This window comes from Lonchura striata, chromosome 6, assembly GCF_046129695.1.
Source record: "Lonchura striata isolate bLonStr1 chromosome 6, bLonStr1.mat, whole genome shotgun sequence".
NCBI lineage: Eukaryota > Metazoa > Chordata > Aves > Passeriformes > Estrildidae > Lonchura > Lonchura striata.
Window position 1 is genome coordinate 33431441 of NC_134608.1, and position 21403 is coordinate 33452843.

A 21403-nucleotide genomic window follows, 5' to 3' on the forward strand; every position below is an offset into this window, starting at 1 on the left:
GAGGTGATCCAAAATCCCTCAGTGAGGATCATCACTGCTTTGTCAAGGACCCTCCTCTCCAGTGCAGAACTTGATTCTAAAATGCTGGTGATGTGGTGGCCTCTGGTGAGGGATGGTGGATGATTTGGTTGATTTAAATGACTTGTCAGATTTATTCAGAAGGGTGAAGCAGCGCATGGTGAAAGGCTTGCTGTACTTTTCTACAGTGACCAGCTTTTGTCAAGGTGGCTGCTGATACAATGGGGAGATGACCATTTGTGATGAACAAGGAGACACTGTTTCTTTTCCCAGTGCATGTTTGCCCCTTGGAAATGAGCTGATCAGGGAGGCCACAGGACCAAACTCTACAGCTGAATTTTTTTGAAGCCAGATAATTTTATGACCGCTGTTAACCGCTGTTATTTACTTAAACCAAGATAATGGTAAATGGAAACAAGTCAACTCCGTGTTTCAAAGCTGATGTTCCCTGGGGATAGGGAATAATGTCTCTCCTTCAGGGAGGAAAAGCAAAGGGCAGGAGTATGGCTTCCTTTGAGTGCACTGGTAGGGGCCCTGACAGTGGGGTGACAGCCCAGGGACCCTGGGTGCTGTGAAGCACAGTGCTAATATCAGAGCTAGTTATTAGGTATTAGGTATACACACTTATTCATACATGCAACCCACTTGGGATAAACTCTGCATAATCAGGCAGCCTCCACTCCCAGGCTGTGTGAGGGGAGCCCCACGGAAATGGGGCAGGGCCCTGGTTTGGCAGCACAATGCTGTGACAGGAGGTGGAACTGATTCCCACTGTATTCCTAGCAGAACCAGTATAATTTGACAGGGTGCTTTTCTCCTAATATGACCTCACCCCACATTAGGCCCGGAAGGTTAAATTTACCACCTCAAGAACCAAGAGCAGGACAGCATCACCAAGTGCAGAGCCAGACTGAAAATGAAAGTCCAGGGTGGGTCTAGGACATCCTATATTTCCAGCAGATATGCAAAGAGAATCATGAAAATGTTCTGAAAATCACATGCCCTGGGAAGAGGCTGGAGAAGAGAAACAGCTGGCAGGAAAGCTGAAAGGTAAAACCACATGTGCCGTTTTGCGGGACTCTGTCTGGAAGCTGGCCTCCTGTCTTGTTAATCAAAGGCAAAGGGACAAAAAGTTAGTGGCCACAAACCTCTGTAGAAGACATTCAGGTTCAGTATAGGTTACATATAGAGAGGTTAAAATTGCCTGAGCCTTGAAACTCCCTGACAAGGGAATGCTGTGCACCTCAGTGCTGGAGACATTCAAGGCTATCAGTAGTCAACTCCCTCTGCCTGAGAGGTGGTTTGAGAATTGGGAGTTCATTTCTGTCACAGTTAAAAGAGCAGGACTGAATGATTCACTAGAAGTCCCTGCCAATCTGGATGACACACTGACAGTGGTCCACAGGCCAGGCCGTGGACCACTGGCCTCCCCCAGCTGTCTGCCCTCAATTTCTTACCAACAGCTCACTTGAAACAAACTTTTGCATGCTTTCCAAACATTTCCAGTTCTGTTTTCATCCACACTGGAAGTGTTTTTCTGGTCAGAAAAGAGGAAAAGAGGGAAAATATCTTGGTCAGCAAGTTCAGCCAATGAATCCAAAGCCCACAATACCTAAACCTAAGAGGAAAATTATTTTTTTCAGCTCTTCTAGCTCTTTTGGCTGGGCACCCTGAAGACAGGGTGAATTAGGTTTGTTCTCAGCTTTTCTCATGATAATCTCATGATAAGTTTGTAAGTATTATAATGAAGGAAAATGGGGTTATTTTTGAACACAGCACAGAACATCTCAGTCACAGAGAAAATAAACAGGGAGCTCTTTGCACATTTTCACTGCCATCCTTTTTCCAGCAGAACCGCACCTTTTATGCTCTGCTGTGGGCCTTTAACAAAAGCTTTTTTATCAACAGCTCTCCCCATATCTTGTGACTGTAACTTCTCAGTAAACCAGAACTTTGCTAGTGCTCAAAAGCCCTAGCAGCATCTCCAGAGCTGTGAAACACAGTATATTCCCTCCACATAGCTGTAATTAAGGTAAATCACAACGGTTCCCACCTAACACTGCTCAAGAAATCTCTTTATAGCAAACATAGCAAGAGCTTTAAGAGCTTCATTGGCGTTTGTTCCATATTGCTTAATGTCTCCTTAGGGGCTGTGGCTACCATCCCAAACAACATTTCTATGGCTTGCGTGGCTACATCCTTTTCCTGTGAATCAACGTTGGCATCTGCTCATCCAGAGTATTCAGGAGAAATATTTGCTGTTGCCTGGAGACTATGACAGGAGAAAAAGTATCAGGAGTCCTGAATTATTTCCGCAGTTCTTTCTGCAATACTGTGCCACTGCCAAACAATCCCCTTTACCAGGCAGTAGTATCTCTAACAGGGTTTTAAAACCTGTGGAATAGGTACAGATATATTTGCCAAGTGCCCAAAATACCTGTAAAGTCTTCCCAGGCCCACATGTGAAAGGCATCACGTAGAAATTACAAAATACATCTGATAGGCCAAGCAGACCCCATCCGTCTTTGTCAATATCATCATTGCTTGTACCCTCTGTCCTCCCTGGGAGGGAGATAAACCCTGTGGGGAGAGCAGGGCTCCATGGAGAGCCCCCGTTTGCTGAGCAGTGGGCTGGTAGCACCGGGGGTGCTGCAAACGAGCCATACCTATGGCTGTGCCTCCACCCGGCTGCTGCGCTGGGACTTTAAATACACGCACAAGTGCTGCTGAACCCTGCAATGTTTCCACAAACTCCAGTTGTCAAAACCTTTCACATCCCACCGGCGACCGCTCGCATATGTGGGGGATGAGGAAACTTCCTTCCATCCAGAGGTGCAAGAAAACTCTGGAGCTGGCAGTCACGTGCTCCACAACAGCCTTACAACCCGCAGGATCCTGGATGGAAAAATTTCACTTCCATGTGTTGACTGAGTTAATGTGGTGGGGATAGTGGGCGGACATAAAGCGAAACTATGAAAAGAGATTAATTTGCAGCTGGAGCCCAGGCAGGGAGAATTCCAGTCCTCTGTTTGCTCAGAAAACGGCAACTATTACCAAAACCCAGTCAAAAAGAAGAGGTTAGGGGACTGGTAATTAAAAAAAAAAAAAAAAAAAATTAAAACCAGGGCGGGGGAAAAGGCAGCAAACGTGAAACAAAGCCTCTCTGGAAATTACCATGTGGAATTCAAACCATTTGCAGTATAATAAACCCAGGCGAGCCCATAAAGCTGCACCAGCCAAAAGGAGCTCTGTTCTGCCCACGAGGAAAGCCGACCCGGCGTCACGGCCGGCAGCAGCCGCCCCGCGGCCCCGCTTCCTCCCGCCCCGCCGCGCAGCTCACGCTCCTGCCCGAGGCTATGGGTAACGCCGCGCCTGTTTCCACTCCAACCCCTTCGCTTTGGAGGAGGAGGATATAAATCAGCTGCGGAGCTGCCCACAGGGCTTAGTCACAGCAGGTATTGGTTTAGGGTGTCTTAGAGGAACTTTTTTTTTTTTTTTTTTCTGTAAGTATTCTAGGGAATAAGCGTCGGCTTTGTGAGGAAAAGGCGTTGCTGAATGGGCCAAAGAGTCTCTAAACAAAGGACATTTTACATCACCAGGCAGAATCATCTAACATTTTGGACTGAACTCAGCCTCGAGGGGAAGAACTGTTCTGTGAGTTCCCAGCAGACTCTTGAAGTGTCCCCACCAAGCCAGTCTCACCATCTGTCCCAATGTTCCCAGCCCAAGAGACCCTCTACAACTCCTTCACCCCTTCCTCCCACCTAACTCCTTCCTAACACTGGCTTTGCTGCTTTCCTCCTGTTTGTGGCTGGTTCATGCACCTCAAACTGCTTCTGCTATGAGCTCCTCCTGACCCCTCTTCTGTAGGGCCCAAGTAAGAAAGGCACCATTCTTCACTCTTAAATTTTTTTCTATTTTCACTTCACTCACCACACTTTTGCTGGTTGCTGAAGCATCTGGTCACTCTGCACACCACCCCTCTGCAGCAGAACTGCCTCACCAGCCCCACTGCTGGTACCAGACCTCTCACCTTCATGTCTGCCTGTTGTATGAGGAGCCTCCCTGAAGCACAAGTCTCTCTCTCCCTCGCAGGCAGTGTTTTTGTGTCAGCGCTGCCCTGGACATGTCTTCAGCCCCCAGCCCCCACAACACCCCCAGCACTGAAGTGAGGAGCCTCTTTGTTCACACACTGACCACAGCACCTTCTCCCAAAGCCTCTTTCTCCAGACCCAAGCACATGCTAGCTTTCCCCAACACAGACCACACAAATTGCGGCAATTAGCAAGTGTAAAGGGCATGCTGTGGTTTTTGCCTGTATTACTGCATCTTAATAGTCATTCATATCCTTGGGCATGGTCATCAGATAGTGTCCAGCAGGCTGCATTATCCAGACCTTCCCCTCATTTTGATGCTCTTGAGCCCCAATGGATATTTGCCTTCATGAACTTGAACGTGAGTAATCTTCAGACTCTAGGCAGCACGGCTTCTTTCTCACCCATGCTATCCCCACGCTGTGTGTGCTCAGTCTCTGGCTCTTGATGTCCAGTGGTGACCCCATCCTTTCCTGCCCCACTGCCATGTTCCCTCTGCTGTGCAAAGGCCTGGCAGAGCCCATTCTTCCTGAGATTATTTGCATGAGCAGCCCAAAGTCCCATCCACAGACCACTGCACTGAAAATTGGAGCCAGCTTGTAACAGTCCTCCAAGCGTATTTCTTCTCCAAATTCTTTCCCTCTCTGCCTCCCAGTTTCACGACTAAACTGATAAGACAAACTCTCTCAGGACCAGGAACTTGGAAAATTTCAGGGCTCCTTTTAAATGGTATTCTTCATCTCTTGCAATCTGGCACACCATTTCTATGTACAAGTGATACTAAACAAAGGTTGGCCAAAATCAAACATTAAGTTCCCAACTGCCTTTAAAAACAAAATAATCAGTAACAAGAAAGAACCCCTATTTGATTTTTCATCTCTCTCCTATGATGTTCAGGAAATGAGATGATCTCTGCTTCTACAGGTCCTAATTGCAGAACTGAAGGTGTTCTGGCACAAAAGCCACAGCTAGTCCATAGCAAAACAGTGAATAGTCAATAGTGTCTCTGGGACACATACAGCTGTTGCAGGAATTAGGAAGGGGGGAGGCAGGTACTAGGGTGGGATCTGAGCCACCTGGAGCTCTGCAGATCAAAGACATCATATTATTCCATACCAAGAGGCAACTGGCACAGCCAGCCATACATAATGGCTTTAATTTCCAAGACATATTGAGGGTGGATAGCACCAGACACACCTGACTCAAAGCCAAAAAACAGCAAATGCTTGTAGCCCGGAGGCATAGGCTACTCCTTAGGAGCCCACAGCAAGCACCCATGACTACAACAAAACGTATGCAAAGAGAAGCTCGAGCCACCACAGACATCCCCCTGCCCCAAAGTAAGAACTGTAAGCACAACCTGTGCAGTGTACAGAGGCACACTTTGCCATGGCACCTTACAGGCATCTTGTTCTTGTTGGTACTTCTCTCTGCCCTGCCACAGCAGGCACACCAGGACCAACTGCCCCGATGCACAGGCCCAGCCCTACTTTATGGCCACTCTGAAAGTCCATGCACTAAATCAATCAGCCAGAGTGGAGAATGTGAGACACACATTCAAAGCCGGAGGAATGTGTGTCTCAAAACTATCCTGTCAGCATAGGCTATTTATACTTTTCTGAGCCTTCCCTAGCCTTACCAGCCATGGTAGGTTCACCTAAACAACCACTAGGTAAACTTGCTAACTGTGAGAAAGAGCATGGACAGCTCATGCATGGTAAATACAAGGAAGGAGAGACACTCTAAAGAGTGTCTGCTGCCACAGACCAAAGCTGCAATGAATCCTAATGATATCACATCTGGTAAATCCTTCCACTGCTGAAGGCTCTTGTATCCTGTTCTGCTCTTCTCTATCCCCTGCGTGAACCAGCTCAAGGTTAATTTCAAAAAGCTGAGCAGAGTGACCGAGCATATATCATTAATAAACTCCCAGAAGAAAACAGTTCTGGCTTCCTGCAATCAGTGCACTTGGAGGGCAAGGGAAGTACCCAAGTATCATGGGCAAAGACCTCCTTTTAGCACAGCTTCCTGGTTGTTTGTCATACCAATAGCATTGTGCAACTGATACAGCTATTTTCTTCATCAATTATTAACTGGTCAAAGACTATTTGTTTGAAGAGCTGCACTGAAACTCCAGAAAGGAAGCAAGCAGTTTCAAGCTCCATGTGTGTGCCCTGCAATAGGCTTGGGATCCCCTCCAGATCAGATACTCTCACTCTTCAGGAGCTGACAGCTTGATTCCCGGCAGCAGAGGAAGCAGGCCTGGGCACTTGCTGCAACTGGGCACAAGTTTCCCAGGCAGAACCCATCCTCATATGGGGCTCATTGTCTTTATGCCCAGGAGCAAGGCTTTAGTTAAAGGTACTGCCGAAGGCCAGCAATGCTGAAGCTCTTCTCTCAGGGATCAGCATGCAGACCACACCGTGCACTAATTTACATCAGTATCTGCCAAAGAAACTCCCCACATAGCTTTTGCAGTGTTCAAGGGAAGCAGCTTCCATCAGCAACACTCTTCTTCCTCCACCTTTCCTCCACCTAGCTCACCTTTAGTGCCAGACCACACAAGTGCATAGAGCTAACAGCAGAGAGGGTTGGCTCACCGGTGTAAGCCTTGAGGTATCCTACAGCTTTTGTTTGGCAGGAACTTTTCCAACATGAATTAGGAAAGCCGAACATTGAGACATCTTAAGACAGCTGAAGGACTGGTGGTTCAACAGCAACATTTCAGCCCCAGTTTGGAAGCAAAAGCTTGCTCCAGCAAAGAGCTCAAAGGTGAAAACACAAGACTTAACACCATAACCAGTGCTGGCAAGGATGTGTTCCTAAACAAAACCAATGACCTGGAAAGTTTCTGGCATTCCTGATACTTCAAGATGTACAAGGACTTAAATATGATAGCAGGGTGATGTGTGCATACACTTGAGCCTTTGCTGGGGGTTCATGTTCCTCTCCCCCACAAAGCACCAAAGAGCCCCTCTGTGCAAGTAAACCTGTACCACCAAGAAGCCAGGACTGATAGCTGGAGTATTTCCCTAACACTTCGACATCCCACTTTAGCCTCACTCAAAACACACATAAGCTCTCCTTGAAGTGGAAGGAGCTATGCAGGAACACACAAAACACACAGGCAACAAAAGCCAATCCCAGGTTTAAGCCATGCTCATCAGAAAGAACTTGTCAGGAACAGACTGAGTGACTCAAGCACTCCCTAGGAGACAGAGGTTGGAAGCCACCAGGGTAGGTCACACCAGGTATTTGCTGCCACTGATCTGCTCCCAAACCCTTGCATGGCTGACCTGCTGACTCAGTGAGGATCGATGGAGGGATGCCTGGGCACACTGTGGGCATTTCAAGGGTCAAGAGAAGGGAAGCACCTGCATTTGTGGGGTTGCCTAAAACCAGCCCCTCAATTTTTTTAAGTAAAACCAGCTCCACTGTCAGTTTCTTGAAAAAACTTGGGGTTTATTGATTTAAACTGCAAACAGTCATTACAAAAGAGATTCTCTTTTAAATAAACTCACACAAAGAGGAAGAAAAAGCAGTGTAGCGAACAGTAACAGGGGGAAAAAAAATTACATTCATTATTCTCTTTGTGCCAGTCCCATTCACCTTGGCAAGGAAAACTCCAAACTTGGAATACAGAAATGCAAAGACAAACTGTATTTGGAATGTCTTCAGATAGGCACTTTGAGCCCAAGGCTTTTCTCCTTGAAGAATCTATACAATAAGAGGAAGAAAACGATCTTCCTTCCACGTTGTCTCGCAACAGAGCTCAGGTATGTACATTCTAAAGCCCAGGTAGGCAAGACCCGGGAGAGGAGAAGAGAAAGAGAAGAGAAAAGGCAAAGATGCACAACAACTCCATTTGCAGTCCAACACAAAAAAAGGGGGAGGGAGTTCTAAAATAAATAATCCAAACACAGTTTTTGCATTTTTTTAAATTAATTTTTCATTTTTTAAAATAAAATAACCAAAAAAAGTGTAAAGTTACAAAAAATGTCATTGTAGTATAATATATTAAACTGTGGGGAAAAAAGGAAAAAAGACACTTCACAATCTTAAGATTAATATGGAAGATCATAATTTAAACATAAAAGAATATATTCTATGGATTCATCATCCCGATAAATATGAACAAAATTAAAAAGCAAAGGTTTTGGCAATAAATACGTTTTGATAAGTTAAATAAGCTTTTTATATTGTTGTGCAGTGACAAGCAAAATTTGCTCTCCAATTTCTGAAAAGTTATACAAAATTAAAAACCCAGAAAAAATAATAAAAAGCTTGGCGTGAGTGCTCTAAGATAGGTCTAAAGTACTCTAGAGCAAAACCATTAAAGCTATGTCTACTGGAACTTTGTTTACACGAACTTGTGTGTGTGGAATGACTTCTGTTAGCCCCACCCCTCTATTTCTTTATTTGTTTTAAGATGTCACATGTATACATGGGGAACTTTTAGCACCAAAGTCAAGTCTCTCATAGTCCATCTGTTTTTTTGCTTTTCTTTTGTTTTCTTCCTCCCAGTCGAAGTCCCACTCATGTTACAATCTTTGTCCGTTCTCAGCTTTTCTTCCCACAGACCTGAGCGGATCCAGGCAAGATTTAGTCTTTTAAGGGGAGGGGAGAAAGATGACTGGATGTTAACACTTGCCCACGTGCCTGCAGCCTAGCAGAAACTGGCCGGCTGGGAAGGGACTGGGAGAGGGCGATGCAGTACATGGCCAGTGGAGGGAGCCGGATTCGGACATTTCCTGCACATCTGGAAGCGCACAGAGCTGCTGGTGCCCTCTGCAGCTGGAGAGGTAATACAGTCACAGTGAAAAGTGTTAAAAGGCACTAATTTTGTAAACGTTATTGCTTCTCATCGTAATTTTGGCACTTAAGGTTTAAGCCAGTGGGTATCAGGCAGGCATGTGGACATGTTAACATCCAGCTTGGACTACTGGGGACAAGGTGGGGGGCGTTCAGCTTAACGTTTTAATAGAGGTGGGGAGGGGCAAGAGTAAACCCCAGATTAGTCGTCGGAGATGGAGAGTCTGCTGAAGATGGGAAGACGTCTTGAGGTGTCCAGGATAGGGGAATCTGAGCCGCTGTGGCTGCTGCTGGAGCTGCTCAGATAGCCCTCCTGGTCAGAGAGGGAGTCCTGAGGACTGGGTGGCGAGTCAAACATGTTGGGGGACTCGGACATGGGCCTGAACAAAAAGGTGGTGGGGGAGTTCCCGCTGGGCACCTGCACCCCCATGCTGGGGGCAAAGAGACTGACCAGCTCCTGGCTGGAGAAGGTGAAAGGGTTGCTGGCGCAGTCAGGCAAGGTGGGGGAGCCCAGCAGGTCGTCGGCGCTCAGCATGGGCGGCGGTGTGATAGAAGTGGGGCTGTCCAGCAGCCCGCTGGCAGCAGTGCTGGGGAAGCCGGCGAAGCTGAAGCTGTGCTGCAGGCGGGGTCTGTCGGTGACGGCAGGCTCCCGGCTCCCCGCCACGGCGCGGCGCTCCTCCGCGTTGTGGATGAAGTGGCAGCGCGGCCCATAGGGACAGAAGCCGATGGTGTGGAAAGTGCGGCACAGCTCGGTCTTGTACTTGGGGTGACGGGTTAGGCTCCGCAGCTCGTGGATGCCGTGGGCGAACTGGCACTTGTCACCGTACTTGCAGGCGCCGTTCTCCTCGAAGGGGCGGCACAGCTCCGTCTTGTAGCGGCTGGAGTTGACCTGTCCCCCGGGCTGCTTCTGCTGCAGTAGGCGCTCACCACCCTCGGAGAAGGAGCGGTCCCGGAAGCGGCTTTCGCGGGGGCCCAGCATGGGGGCCGGCTCCCCTTTCAGGCTGCTGAGGAGCTGGTTCTGGTGAAACTTGGAGTTGGGCAGGGTGACAGAGTGCCTCCTAGGGAAACCCCCGCCCGCCGGGGTGCCCACCGCCTTCCTGTCCAGCAGGCACCCGCTGACACCCGAGGGGCTGTAATTCAGCATCTTGTTGCTCTGCGGGGACAAAGCAAGAGCCGGTCACGTCAATGCTATTGCCACCACCTCCTCCGACATCGCCACGCAGCCCCGAGAGCGCGGTGCGGCACCCCACCGCCTGCCACTGCCGCGGCCCGGGAAGCGGCGGCGGCCGCCGTGCCCCGACAGCCCTGCCCGGTCATCTCCCCCGCAGCCACATCTGCTGCAGCCCCCTCCGCCGCCCCACGAGCGGGGCCCCGGCCGCGCCCCTCCCCGTCCGCGGCGCGGTCCCGGCCGAGCGCCCGGCGCGGGGGGGCTCCCGAAAACCCCGCGCGACGGGAGCGCTTCCCCGGGAGCGCCCCCGGGGCCGGCGGCGCGCGGGAAGGGCAGCGCGCGGCGCGGCGCCCGCCCAACCGCTCCCGGAGCGCGGCCGGCGAGGGGCGGCCGAGCCCCGCGGGGAGAGACCCCGCCCGGCCCCCGCCCGGCCCCCGCCCGGCCCCGCGGCAGCGCCGCCGCCCTCCGCGCCGCGCCCGGGCGTGTTGTAGCGCGGCGGCCCCGGGGGCACGGGAAGGATCCGGCCCCCCCGCTCGGCGCCGCGGCTGAGCCCGCCGGGGGAGCGGGCGGCTCCCCCACCCTTCCTCCTCCGGAGCGGCCGAGGCGGGAAACGCGGGCGGGAGAGACCCCGGAGTCCCAAAATGGGGTGGCCGCGCTTGTATCCCGCCGCGCGCCCTCCGGTCCCGGCGCTGAACTCGCCCACGATCAGAAAACGAAGTGGGGGGAGGGGAAGGGGGAAAGCCCGAACACGAGCCCCAAGGAAGCTGAGAAGCCCCGAAGCTGGCGGCGGAACCCCCGCCGGCGCCCTTACCTTGCATAAAACTTCGCTCAAGTCGAAGATGGTGGGCGACACCAGGGCTGTGGACATCTTCGGCGAGCGAGGGGGGAAGCGAGTGGGGCAGCGGCACTCGGACACGAGGAGTCACGGCGTGGGTAAGGCACAGCCTCCAGCGCCCCTGCTCGCAGCCTCCCCCCGCCGCCGACACAGCCACCAGCCCGCCCGGCCGCCGCGCCCGCTCGCCGCTTCCAGGGGGCTCGGGGAAAGCTCAACTTATAAAGTTTGTGACTTACCCCCCGGGAGGAGGAGCCGGCGACGGGAAAGGAGAGGAGGAGGAGGGCAGGATGATTGACACCGCAACTGAATCACCCGGGCGGGCAGGCCCAAAAAAACTTTCGGGAGGAAGGAGAGGGGGCGGGACAAGGGGGAGGGGGGACAGAAGGCGCAGCGGCCGGCGGGCGGGCGGGTGGCTGTGCCGGGCCCGCCCTGCCCCGCGCCGCGCCGGAGGGGGCGGTTGTGCGGCCGCACCGAGCGGCTCCGCGCGCCTGTGCGCGCGTGTCCGTTTCTGCTCGCGTCTCCGCGCGCGCCCGTCCGCGCGCTCGTCCGCGTCCGCCCACGTTGTGCGCGCGTGTCCAACTCGGCGCGCGCCCGCGCGCTCGCTCCCCTCCGCCGGCGCGCGCGGCCGTCCCGTTCCGCTCCGCGCGCCCAACGGCCGCGCCGGGCGGCGGCTCCGCGGCTCGCGCACGTTTCCCGGGAAACCCGCTCGGAGCGAACCGAGCCGAGCCGAGCCGAGCCGCGCCCGGCCGTGCGCCCTGCAGGGCTTTGTGCTGGGCACCCCCGCCGCCCTCCTCCCCTCCCTCGGAGCCTCGCTCCTTTTGCACATTTTTACTGAAACCTGGCAGGCTCTGCAAGGGGAAATAGCTCACATCCCCAGCAATTTAAGTTGTTAAAATGCGTGTCTGCTCTTTAAAAGGGTGTTTGATAAATCCTGCCTTTTCTCACAGTCCCCAGGACTCAACACTCTAAAACTGAAAAAAAAAAAAAAATAGTTAAAGAAATTGTTTCTAAGCAAGTAACCTGTTCTAGGTTTTAGTAAACAAAGTCTGCTTCAATGATTCATACTGATATCGGCATGGCAGAGGCGAGTGGGGCAATGGTGGCTGTTTCTGTTTAAAAAGAAAATTAGCCCAGCTGTTGAAAGCTTGTCAATAGCAGGGCGCCTCCGCGCTCAGGCTCTGCCCAGTTATCCCCCTTAGCCCCAGCTGGGCCGAGGCTTGCCCCAGCTATAACTTCAGTGGGTGTTTATCCAAGGCTGAGCAATGGCATCTGGGCCCTCTTCCCCGCCCAGGCACTGCAGGCTCTTCCTCCTTCCCTGCACTCCAGCTTGGTTGGGAGAACAGAAACCCCTGCCTTGGGCTGCAGAGTGCTGACCCGAGCGGCCATCGCACCGAAAACTTCAAACAAATGATCTACTTCCTCCTCTGTTTGCTTTGGAGTCGCGGCATCTGGACTTTGCGCTGGCGGCTGATTTTTTTCCCCTCCTCTGGTCTTCAAGAACAACTAAAATAACCAGCCGAGAGAAATGCCCACAGGGCTATTCTAGATTTTTTTTTTTTAATGATCATTATTATTATTATTTCCTTAAGGAGAGCAATCATGTTCTTCGAATTTCCTTCTCTTTAGAGTGTTTTTTTTCCCCTCGCCTTGGCCAGAAGTGAGGAGTAGACAGGGGAGTGAACAGCCTATTATTTTCTGCAGTTGTTTACTCGTTCTGTAGATGGTGCTTGTTCCCAGGGCTCTAAGCCTCTCTATAATTAAACCCAGTTTAATTGTTAGTTGGAAACGTCATTTCGGGGACTTTCCAAGAGTTACAGAGAAAGCCAGCCGAGATAACCATTTCACTACCGAGTCGCTCCCAGCCTGGTTTTTGCCCCGTTCTTCCTGTCGTCCAACCACGGCACGGGGCTGATCTTGGAGTGGGATTGCAGCCAGCCCAGGGCCAGCAGCCCCTCCACCAGGAGAACCCCTCTGCCCCTGCTGCTCTTGTGGTATTCGCTTCTCCCGTGTGCATTTGTTTTGGAAACTTGAGGTTTAAGGCTGCACATTTCCGCAGATCAAGTGGCAAAGGCTGAAGCCGAGAAGGAATTTTTTCCAGTGATTTAGCTTGGCAAACCCCGACTCCATGGTGGTCTGCCTTGCATTGCCTGCGCACATGCTCAGCTCAGGAATTTAGCTGCTCACCCCACCTCGTGGCTAAAAGTCAGAGCCCTCTGGGCCAGAGTGGGAATTTGTGTGGGCATGAATTCACACTGAGGAGAGGAATGAAAAAATTGGAGCCTTACACCGCCCGCCAGAGCCATGCCAGAACTTTGATAGATGCAAATGAATGAAGATAGGTAAATGAATAAACGAAAGTGAATTATTAAAGAAGATTACTGAAAAAGTGAATGAATGCAATGCCATGTTCAGTAGCCTTCTTGTGTGAGTCACTCCATCCAGGCCAGCGCATTCCAGCTGGGATACTACAGCTGGGCCTGGGAAGCAGGAATAAATGCCCAGAATCTCCCAAACCCTTCTCAAACTTGCCCTCAGCACAAGAGCTGTTTTTGGAGTCCTCCCCTTCTCTGGGTCAAATGCAAGCAGATGCCAAACTTGTCACAAAATACAGAGGGATAAGATTCTCCATTAGACCTGTGCACACATTTAGCAGAGGAATTAGAACCACTTTCCTGCACAAGAGCTGAAACAGGCCAGTGTGGCCAGAAGGTGGGGAAGAAGGGGGCAGCGAATGAAATTATAAAAGCAGGAGATTTAAAGGATTACTTTTTCCAATTGCATCTGTGTATAAAACTGTGGGCTCGTTGGCACGTGATGCTGGAGAGGTCAAAAGTATAAACCAGGTCAAAAAAGCAATTTGACAAATTTATCGAGTAAAAGTCCCTGGAGGTTTACTAAAGGCCAAGGCAGACCTCTGCAACATGTTGCTGGACAATGCACAGTAAAAGTATCACTCTCTCATCCCTATTTTTCCCCATAAGCATTGACTGCTCTTGGAGGTAAGAGGAAAGCCATAACAGACCTTTGGTCTGATCCAGTTTGGCACTGGGATGTTCAAATCAGCACTATCTTGTCCCAGAGCCGCTGAGCACGGGTTCACACGCTGGCCTCTGCTAAAGAGGAGAACAGTCTCATGGGGTGGCTGCACTCTTTGCCCAGTTTAACTCCCCACCAGGGTAATAAGAGGTTACTTTGAGCCCTGAGTGTAAACTGGATCCAAGTGCCAGCTTTGCCACAAATATATTTGATGATGGTGCAGCTCCTGTGGCAAATGAACAAGGTTGCTATCTTAAGACACCTGCACTTCCCCTCACCTGGAGCCATTTGGCACTTGGAAGCCTGCAGATCTGCTTGCGTCAGAGTTACTGAGCAAGAACTAGAGTACAAAAAAACCTGAATTGTTGAAAACAAGGTGGGGGTGGGGTGTTTTGGTTTATTCCCCCTCCTACCACTCAGTTCCCGAAGTTTCAAGGTAGGAAAGGGAAGTGCTTTCGTCACAAGTAACGTTTTCCCCTGTGAGTTTCAGATGAGGGGGGCATTTCACTCCCTTGCTCCCATGGGAATCCTCAGGTAAACAGGCATGTCTTGTCTGCAGTGGTGCTCCAACATACAGAGGCTGGGAACAGAGGAAGGACAAACCTCCTGACTTTATTTTTGCTGGGGGTGTCAAATGAACCAAGGCTTTCTGCAGTCACTATTCTATACATATCTTTTGGGTCTGATGCTATTTTTGTTGGCTGTGACCCTGGAGGTGTAGGTGTGGAAGTGCCTTTCTGCTGCTCTCTGCAAGCGGGTGTAGATGTTTCCTCTGTTCCAGGCGCCTCCTCAGACTCTGTGGCCTTTCAGGGGGAGTAGGCGGATGTCAGCGTGGCCTTTCCCCACCTGTCTGTAACTTTTTAATACTTCTTTTTATTTTGGCCTTGCGCTTCTTCCATGGAACATCTCTGGGTAGCCACTGGGAGGTGTAAATGGCTTGGGATGGAAACCACAGCTTGTAGGTGCGCCCTCTGCCAGGCTTTTCTGGCACCCGAGGAAGTCAGGTCTCTGCCTGCTCCCAAGCAAAAGGGATATTACCAGCTGCTCGGTGAGAAAACAAATTCACAGAGATACAGGAAAGTGTGTTAAGGTGGTGGGAAGCAACGGGAGTGAGATTCCTGGCAGCTTGGGTATGTAAACATTAATAAAAGAGAGAGTGTGTGCATGTGTGTACTTTGTGGTGGCAGGAAACCCAAGAAGCTAGCTCCATTATTTTTGCTGGAATTGGTAGCAGCCATACCAGACAAATATTATAAGCCCTTAATCCTCCTGACTTTACACCTGTGAATGACCTGAAGACTATCCAAGGTGATCTAAATTACAGCACATCTTTACTAATTAGTAATGGGGGTTGGGATCTGATTTAGTTGTTCATAAAAAGGGCTTTCTGTTTTTCAGTAGCTCAGATGTTGGACTACCTATGGGGGAAGTGAGGGGAAAGCAGGAGGTGGAGGTAATGGGTGGCCTCTTCTGAAGTGTCACATGGATGTGACTAGCCTGCCACAAATTTAGCACCGGTGCCACCAACAAGACACTGCAGTGGAAAAAGCAGAGATGTCCTTTTAAGCAGACGCAGGGTAAGGAAATTGGCTAAAGTTAATGGATCTAAGTTATAATTTCCAGTGGAAATACTAATGCAATTAATGTATTTCCACACAGCAAGACAGCAAGCCCATGCAAGTGTTTAGCTGTTTGTCATGACTGCTCAGGAGGCTGGCCTAGCCACATCCTGGGGTCTGTCCAGCTGCATCCAGACACATGCAGCCTGTGCTGAGCGTGGGAGCAGGGTGCCAGTGTGTGTGGCAGTAGGTTTGAGGGGCTGGAGGAGAGGACCATCACCAGGACTGGCTGCTGCATGGTTGTGAAAAGTGAAGGTGCCCAACAAGGAACATCTGTCTCGCTGCCTGTGACCTGGGTGTGGGGCTGTTACTTTACCCCAGCTCCATGGCAGTGCAGTCCCCAGCTGAGGTTTGCACATCCTGTCTGGACGCAGGGACAAGCAGGAAAGCCCAACAGCCCCCTCACACAGCACCACAGATCTCCCTGCTGCCCACTTGCTGCTTTACCCACCACCTCCTGCAGAGAAATCTCCCTCTTTTAAGGGGTGTGACTGTTCTCAATGAAGTTACAAACCCTCTAGGGCAAGGTGCAAGACTGGCTCCTCCCTGAACATACTGCAAGTGCATGAAGCTAGAGAAGGGCTTTCCATCCTGCCAGTGTGGTAATGGGAGCTGAGGAAGTGCCCAGCCTGGCTGCAGCAAGGCGAGGCATGGAGCAAGATGTGTTCTCATCAGCAGTGGAGCAGAGCCATGGAGCTGCTGTTGGGGAAGCTGGTGTTCTATCCTGCAGGTCCCTGCAGCAGCACCACTCTGGAGAGCCCACGTCGATGGGACAGCCTGTGCAGCCAGGTGCCAGCATCCTCTTTCCTCCAGGTCTCAGCCGGGCACATGGTAGTCCTGAGGTCCCTGGCATCCCTGCTGGGCCCAACCTCAGGAGCAGATTATTGTGTGCAGCAAGGACACAGCTTCAAATAAGTGCCCTTAACCTGGCTAAATCTGCACAAGGCTCTGTGCCTGCCAGGGCAGAGGGAAGTCAAATATAGCTCACCTCAATAAATTGTTGTTCAGATTAAGGGAAGTGCCAGAAGCTTTAAAGAGGCTCTTGGTAGATTCCAGAAAAAAAGAAACAAGTGACACTGGCTGCACATCACAACAGCAATTGCCTTTGTATCAATAAGATGGTTAATGCATGTAACAAGTGGTTGAGGACATGGAAAGGCATAAATCTCAGAAACCAGGACAAAATCAGTTTTTTAAAATCCTGCGTCCATGGTCCCAAGCTGATACACAGCAAGATGATAATGCAGCACAGTGGTTTCTGTTGGCCTCTGCCTGTTTCCAGCCACAGCAGCCCTGGCTGCTGATTATTCAGCAGACATTAACCAGTGGAATGTTTCCATTATTTTTTTCTCAAAAAAAAAAAAAAAAAAAAAAAAAGAGAGCTGGGACAAAATGCTTTCATCTTTTTATTTTCTTTTTTGTGAAAGTCTAAGACAACTCTGGAGCCTCTCGGATCATGACATTTATGTGACATGCAGTGCTGGTGTCAGAAGGTGTTTCTTGCTGTGCTGGTGGCCACTTACCTCCAACAGGCTTAGCTGTAACCCTCTGAAAAATACCATTTTGTCCTTTCACAGTGGAGCTTGTCATAACCTTATTTCCAAACACATGGGTCGCACTCCACACATCTTACAACTCCATGAGATATTTGCATTAGGGAGGCAGCTTGCTTTCCCGCCTATCCCATTCCATCAAAACACACTTTTAGCACCAGGCAGGAAGCCAAGGTCAAGTCTCCTTTTCTTTTTTTTTTTTTTTTTTGTTCCTCCTGCCTACTCTGAATATAGAATACAGACTTCAGCTCCATTATTGTATCTTTTCCCACAAGACCGTTGCCTCATTCAGACCTCAGCAGGGAACATGTTTTCATCTCTGCCAGCTGGGCATGGTTGGAGAACCCTATGCCTGTAGGAGCTCCAAGAGGGAGGACACAGAGGTGAAGCTTTGCAGATTCCTGTGCACAGAGGATAGAGGAGTTTGGTTAGCTCCAAATCTGGTAGGGCATTTCCAGGGAGCCTCTCCCACTGCCTCCCTTGTCAGGCCAGTAATGAAAAATGTCAATGATGATGGGATTCCTCTCATGTGTTTTTAAGTGCTTAAAAGTTAGGTGTCTAAACCTAATTCGTTGGACAAGCTTCCTGCATAGTCAATGGAGACAAATAGGCACCTCTAGTGTATGATTCATTTCACATATCTTGAAGTTTATCTTGAGAAGGGCTGACTCACCTGACAGCCAAGCACCCGCTTCTCTTCTGTGATTGTAAAGGCAGATCGGTAACTTGCTGAGGATTTGACAGCTACATTTTGGGTGTCCCAAGCTGGGCAAGGTGAGTACTACTCCCAGCTGTGGCAGTGGCTGTGGAAAGCGTCATAACTTGGCTGCTCTGTCTTGCCCCACTCCCACCCTGTTTCCCACAGAAGGTCCATTTCCAACCCTGACCAAGCAGAGTTTTAGTCTGCCCAAATCACATTATCAGCCCTTATCACATTATCAGACCAAGTTAAATATTTATAAAGCACCTGGGGGCAGGGTCCACATCTTTCTTAAGTTTGTATATTCCCTCGAGGAGCAAAGCCCCTGTGCTGGTTTGCAACCCTTTGCAGGCTGGTGCAATACAGCACCATGAGTCCATGTGCCAATCTGCAGGTCTTGACAAAATGCAGCTGGGAATGCAGAAAGACCTCATGGACATTGGGAAATAGGCAGGAGTGAATCATAAGAGTCAGGGAGAAGCAACTAATGTGTGGGAAAAAGGCAAATGTGCTACCTCTGCACAAACATACAATAAGGAAGTATGTAATAATAATTATTGTTATTGTAATACGGCCTGGGTGAGCATTTGGGAAAAAGATATCTAATAACTGACAAGCAACGTGGCTCGGTTTGTTTTGATCTGAAATTCAAACAATGGTTGTGTTTATAAGGCAATAATACGCAGGGTACTGGCACCACACCAACTATGCACTCCCCAAGTCTGGTTTATATAGGTCATGCCAAACAAATAATAGTGTTCTTCAATATAATTACTGATTCATTACAGAAAGAGAATGTAATTGAGTCTGTTTGGATTTCAGGGAGGTGTTAGATATGGTAAATTCATACATTTGAACTCAGATTGGGAAAGCTTTGTGTGCTTGCCTAGTTCTGTTCATCCAGGAGTCAGAGATAAAATTCCCACTGCAGCCTGCCCCGGCAGCAGGAGAGCCTTCCCTCAGACTTCAGCAGTTGCTCATGCTCCTGCTGCCCTTTGCAGACTCTTTCAGTGCCCTTTGAAGCACTTCACAGGTAAACTGGGAAACTAAACTAATGTTAGAGCAAGACCCAGATCCAAATATGCTGGACATGGCTCTTACCTCAGGCAATTGCACCTACCCCTTGATCCTGAGGGTATGTTGGCCCCTCCACTTCTGAACCTCTTGGTCCACTTCTGGATGTGTCTCCTGACACACATAAACTCAGTGTTACTGCAGGGGAAAGCAGCAAAAGGCAGAGGATGGGATGGGCTGGCAGTGCCCACCAGTTCCCTGGAAAAAGGCACCCCAGCTTAACTGGCACATTTGGCCACAGGAGAGTTAAACTGTGTTGTTCTCATCCTGGCGTGAGGGTGGGGTTGGGCAGTGGTGGGACCATGCTGCCACCCATCATGGCACGCAGGTGCTGCCAGCACTCAGCATTAAAGGACAAGAGCTGGGCTCTGAGGGTGAGGGAGGACCAGGGCTGCTGCTCTGTTGGCTTTTGACTGGCTTTGCCATATGGCATTCCCTGGGGCATGGTGGAATGGCACTTTGGCTGCTGTAATCTGCTTTCTCCAGGGAGACCTGGGCAATCCTACACCAGTCTGAGGTGTTTCTTGCTGGCCCTAACCCTGTGTGGACCCTGCACAGCGCACAGGGATGGATGACAGTGCCCAAAGTAGTGTCCTCAGCACCCAGCACAGCTGCCAGTACCAGTGACAGGACGTTGCTCTGTGTGTCACCTGGGCTCAAGGTGTTTACCCAGGAGAACACAAGGCATTGTGGCACAGTCTTGGAGTCAGCACCCCTCATGTCCATCACAGTCCTGCTGCTGCTCCCCACAGTACAACGGGCAGAACCTCAGTCTCCTTCCTCCCTCCTGCCCTGCTCCAGGTAGCAGCTGCCTCTTAAAGAAAGGCCAGACAGGGCATAATATGAGGCTTCCAGAAAAATGGGGACCATGCCAGTCACCCTGGTGGAGCAGCACCCAGTGGAAGGAGCACTGATAGAGCACTAGACCCACTAGTCAGTTGACTGCTGCGAGCTTCTGAAGAAGTTAATCAGGAACAAGTAGGGACCATAGTAATTTATGCTTTCAAAAGGTCTTTTGATAAAGGCCTTTCCAATAATGAAATAAACTTGGTAGCAATGGTATGAAAAGTCCCATCATGGATTGAAAATTAAATGAGAACTGGCAGAATGGGGGAAAAATACATTAAAAGGCCAGTGTTCCATCTGTAGAAGAAAAGTTTACTGGGTGGAAGGGGGTGGTGGGACCATGCCTAGCAGAGATGAAAGCAGCCCTCTGAATACTATTACAAAAATCAGTGAAGGGGGAAGAAGGATAAAAAGGCAACAACATTTGCTGCCAACAGAGAACCATGCATTATAAATGCAAGCAAGTCTTGGCAGGACTGGGAGGGACTCCAGAAGATTCTAACTAAACTTTGGAAACCTAACCACCATGACGGAGAAAGTTCAGTGCACACAAATGCCAAAGCAAACTGTTTTAGAAGAAATTGGGCAAGCCTCTTACTCTGAATTAGAAGTTGTGTTGTGAGGGTCAGCAGTGGACAAGGCAATAACTGTTCGAGCATCATACATAGGACACCTGCACTGTGGTCAGCGTGAAAAACATGTCACTGTATAACCCGGGTACCCACCACAGCCCATGCCCACTTGCCCACTGTGAAGCAGGACCTAAAGAAGCATTGTAAGATGGATCATACTGAATCACGATCAAAAGTCCATCAAAGGCAGCATGGAAGAATAGAATCAGGATCAAACGCAGAGCTAGATGGGGACTTCTTCTATGAAGGGAGGTTGAGGAGTATAATATTATTTCATTTGCAACAGGGATGAGGAAGGCTACAAAACAATAGCTCCCTTTAGCAACAAGTGGCTGATGCTTTCAGTTTATTTGTGCTCTGTAAGTTGAAAAGAGAGTTGTAAAGGTGCTTTTAAAAATAGTTGCAAGGAAGTTTGTGCTTTGCCACTGCCTCTCAGTTCTGTTCCCGGCTGGATGCGATCTGCTGATAAGTGTATACCCGGCCTGAACTCAGCCTTCTCTGCGTGCCAAGCCACCCCGAGCAGTGTGCCGGCTCAGGGTAGGTTGCCGACACCCACTGGATGCAATTGCCTTGTGGGCAACCTCCAGCAGCTGGTAAAGCCCTGCCTGAGCACTGAAAGCCTGCTCACATCAGTGCCCGGCTGTCACAGAGTGGGGACTACACTTGAGGGCTAAATGTGGTCCCTGGCAGGGCGTGGCGACACCAAGACCCATCCAGTGAGAAATGGAAGGGGGGGGTGTGTGTAAATAATTTACTAGTATGACCTGGCTATCAGGCCCTTGTTTATTTTTATGAAGTTACTAAAGAACCATGTTGATTCTGAAACAAATGTGGGGGACCAGAGAAGTGACATAGAACAAAGGCATCTGTCCCCAGTGTGTGCCTTCTGAATTTCCAACTTTTCCTTCACACAGAAACCTTTGTGGAGAAACTAGAGACAGAGAAATGCCACATATTCTACAGGTGGCTGAACCAGAAAGGTGGGAGCATTTGCCACATGCTGTGTGAATGACCAG

At 50.1% G+C, this 21403-nt stretch overlaps 1 protein-coding gene across 2 annotated transcripts; it reads right to left on the bottom strand.

Annotated features, from left to right (window-relative positions):
- Nucleotides 1-7553: 7553 nt before the first annotated feature.
- On the bottom strand, nt 7554-11267 carry ZFP36L1 (ZFP36 ring finger protein like 1). 2 transcript variants are annotated; one of them, XM_021537050.2, is made up of 2 exons: nt 11164-11267; nt 7554-10077 (listed from the first exon to the last, which is right to left on the bottom strand). In XM_021537050.2, exon 2 carries the CDS (start codon nt 10066-10068, stop codon nt 9127-9129), a length of 942 nt encoding a protein of 313 aa, XP_021392725.1. In that variant the 5' UTR covers nt 10069-10077; nt 11164-11267; the 3' UTR covers nt 7554-9126. The 2 variants fall into 2 exon arrangements, with proteins under 2 accessions (XP_021392725.1, XP_021392724.1); XM_021537049.3 differs by lacking the exon at nt 11164-11267 and adding an exon at nt 10904-11129.
- Between the last annotated feature and the right edge of the window lie 10136 nt (nt 11268-21403).

Bases quoted from the DNA above. Each gene is read 5' to 3' on its own strand.
- ZFP36L1 (XM_021537049.3), bottom strand. From the start codon at position 10,960: ATGTCCACAGCCCTGGTGTCGCCCACCATCTTCGACTTGAGCGAAGTT. The intron at 10,078-10,903 runs GTAAGGGCGCCG...TTGTCCCCGCAG, and splicing joins TGAGCGAAGTTTTATGCAAG to AGCAACAAGATGCTGAATTA.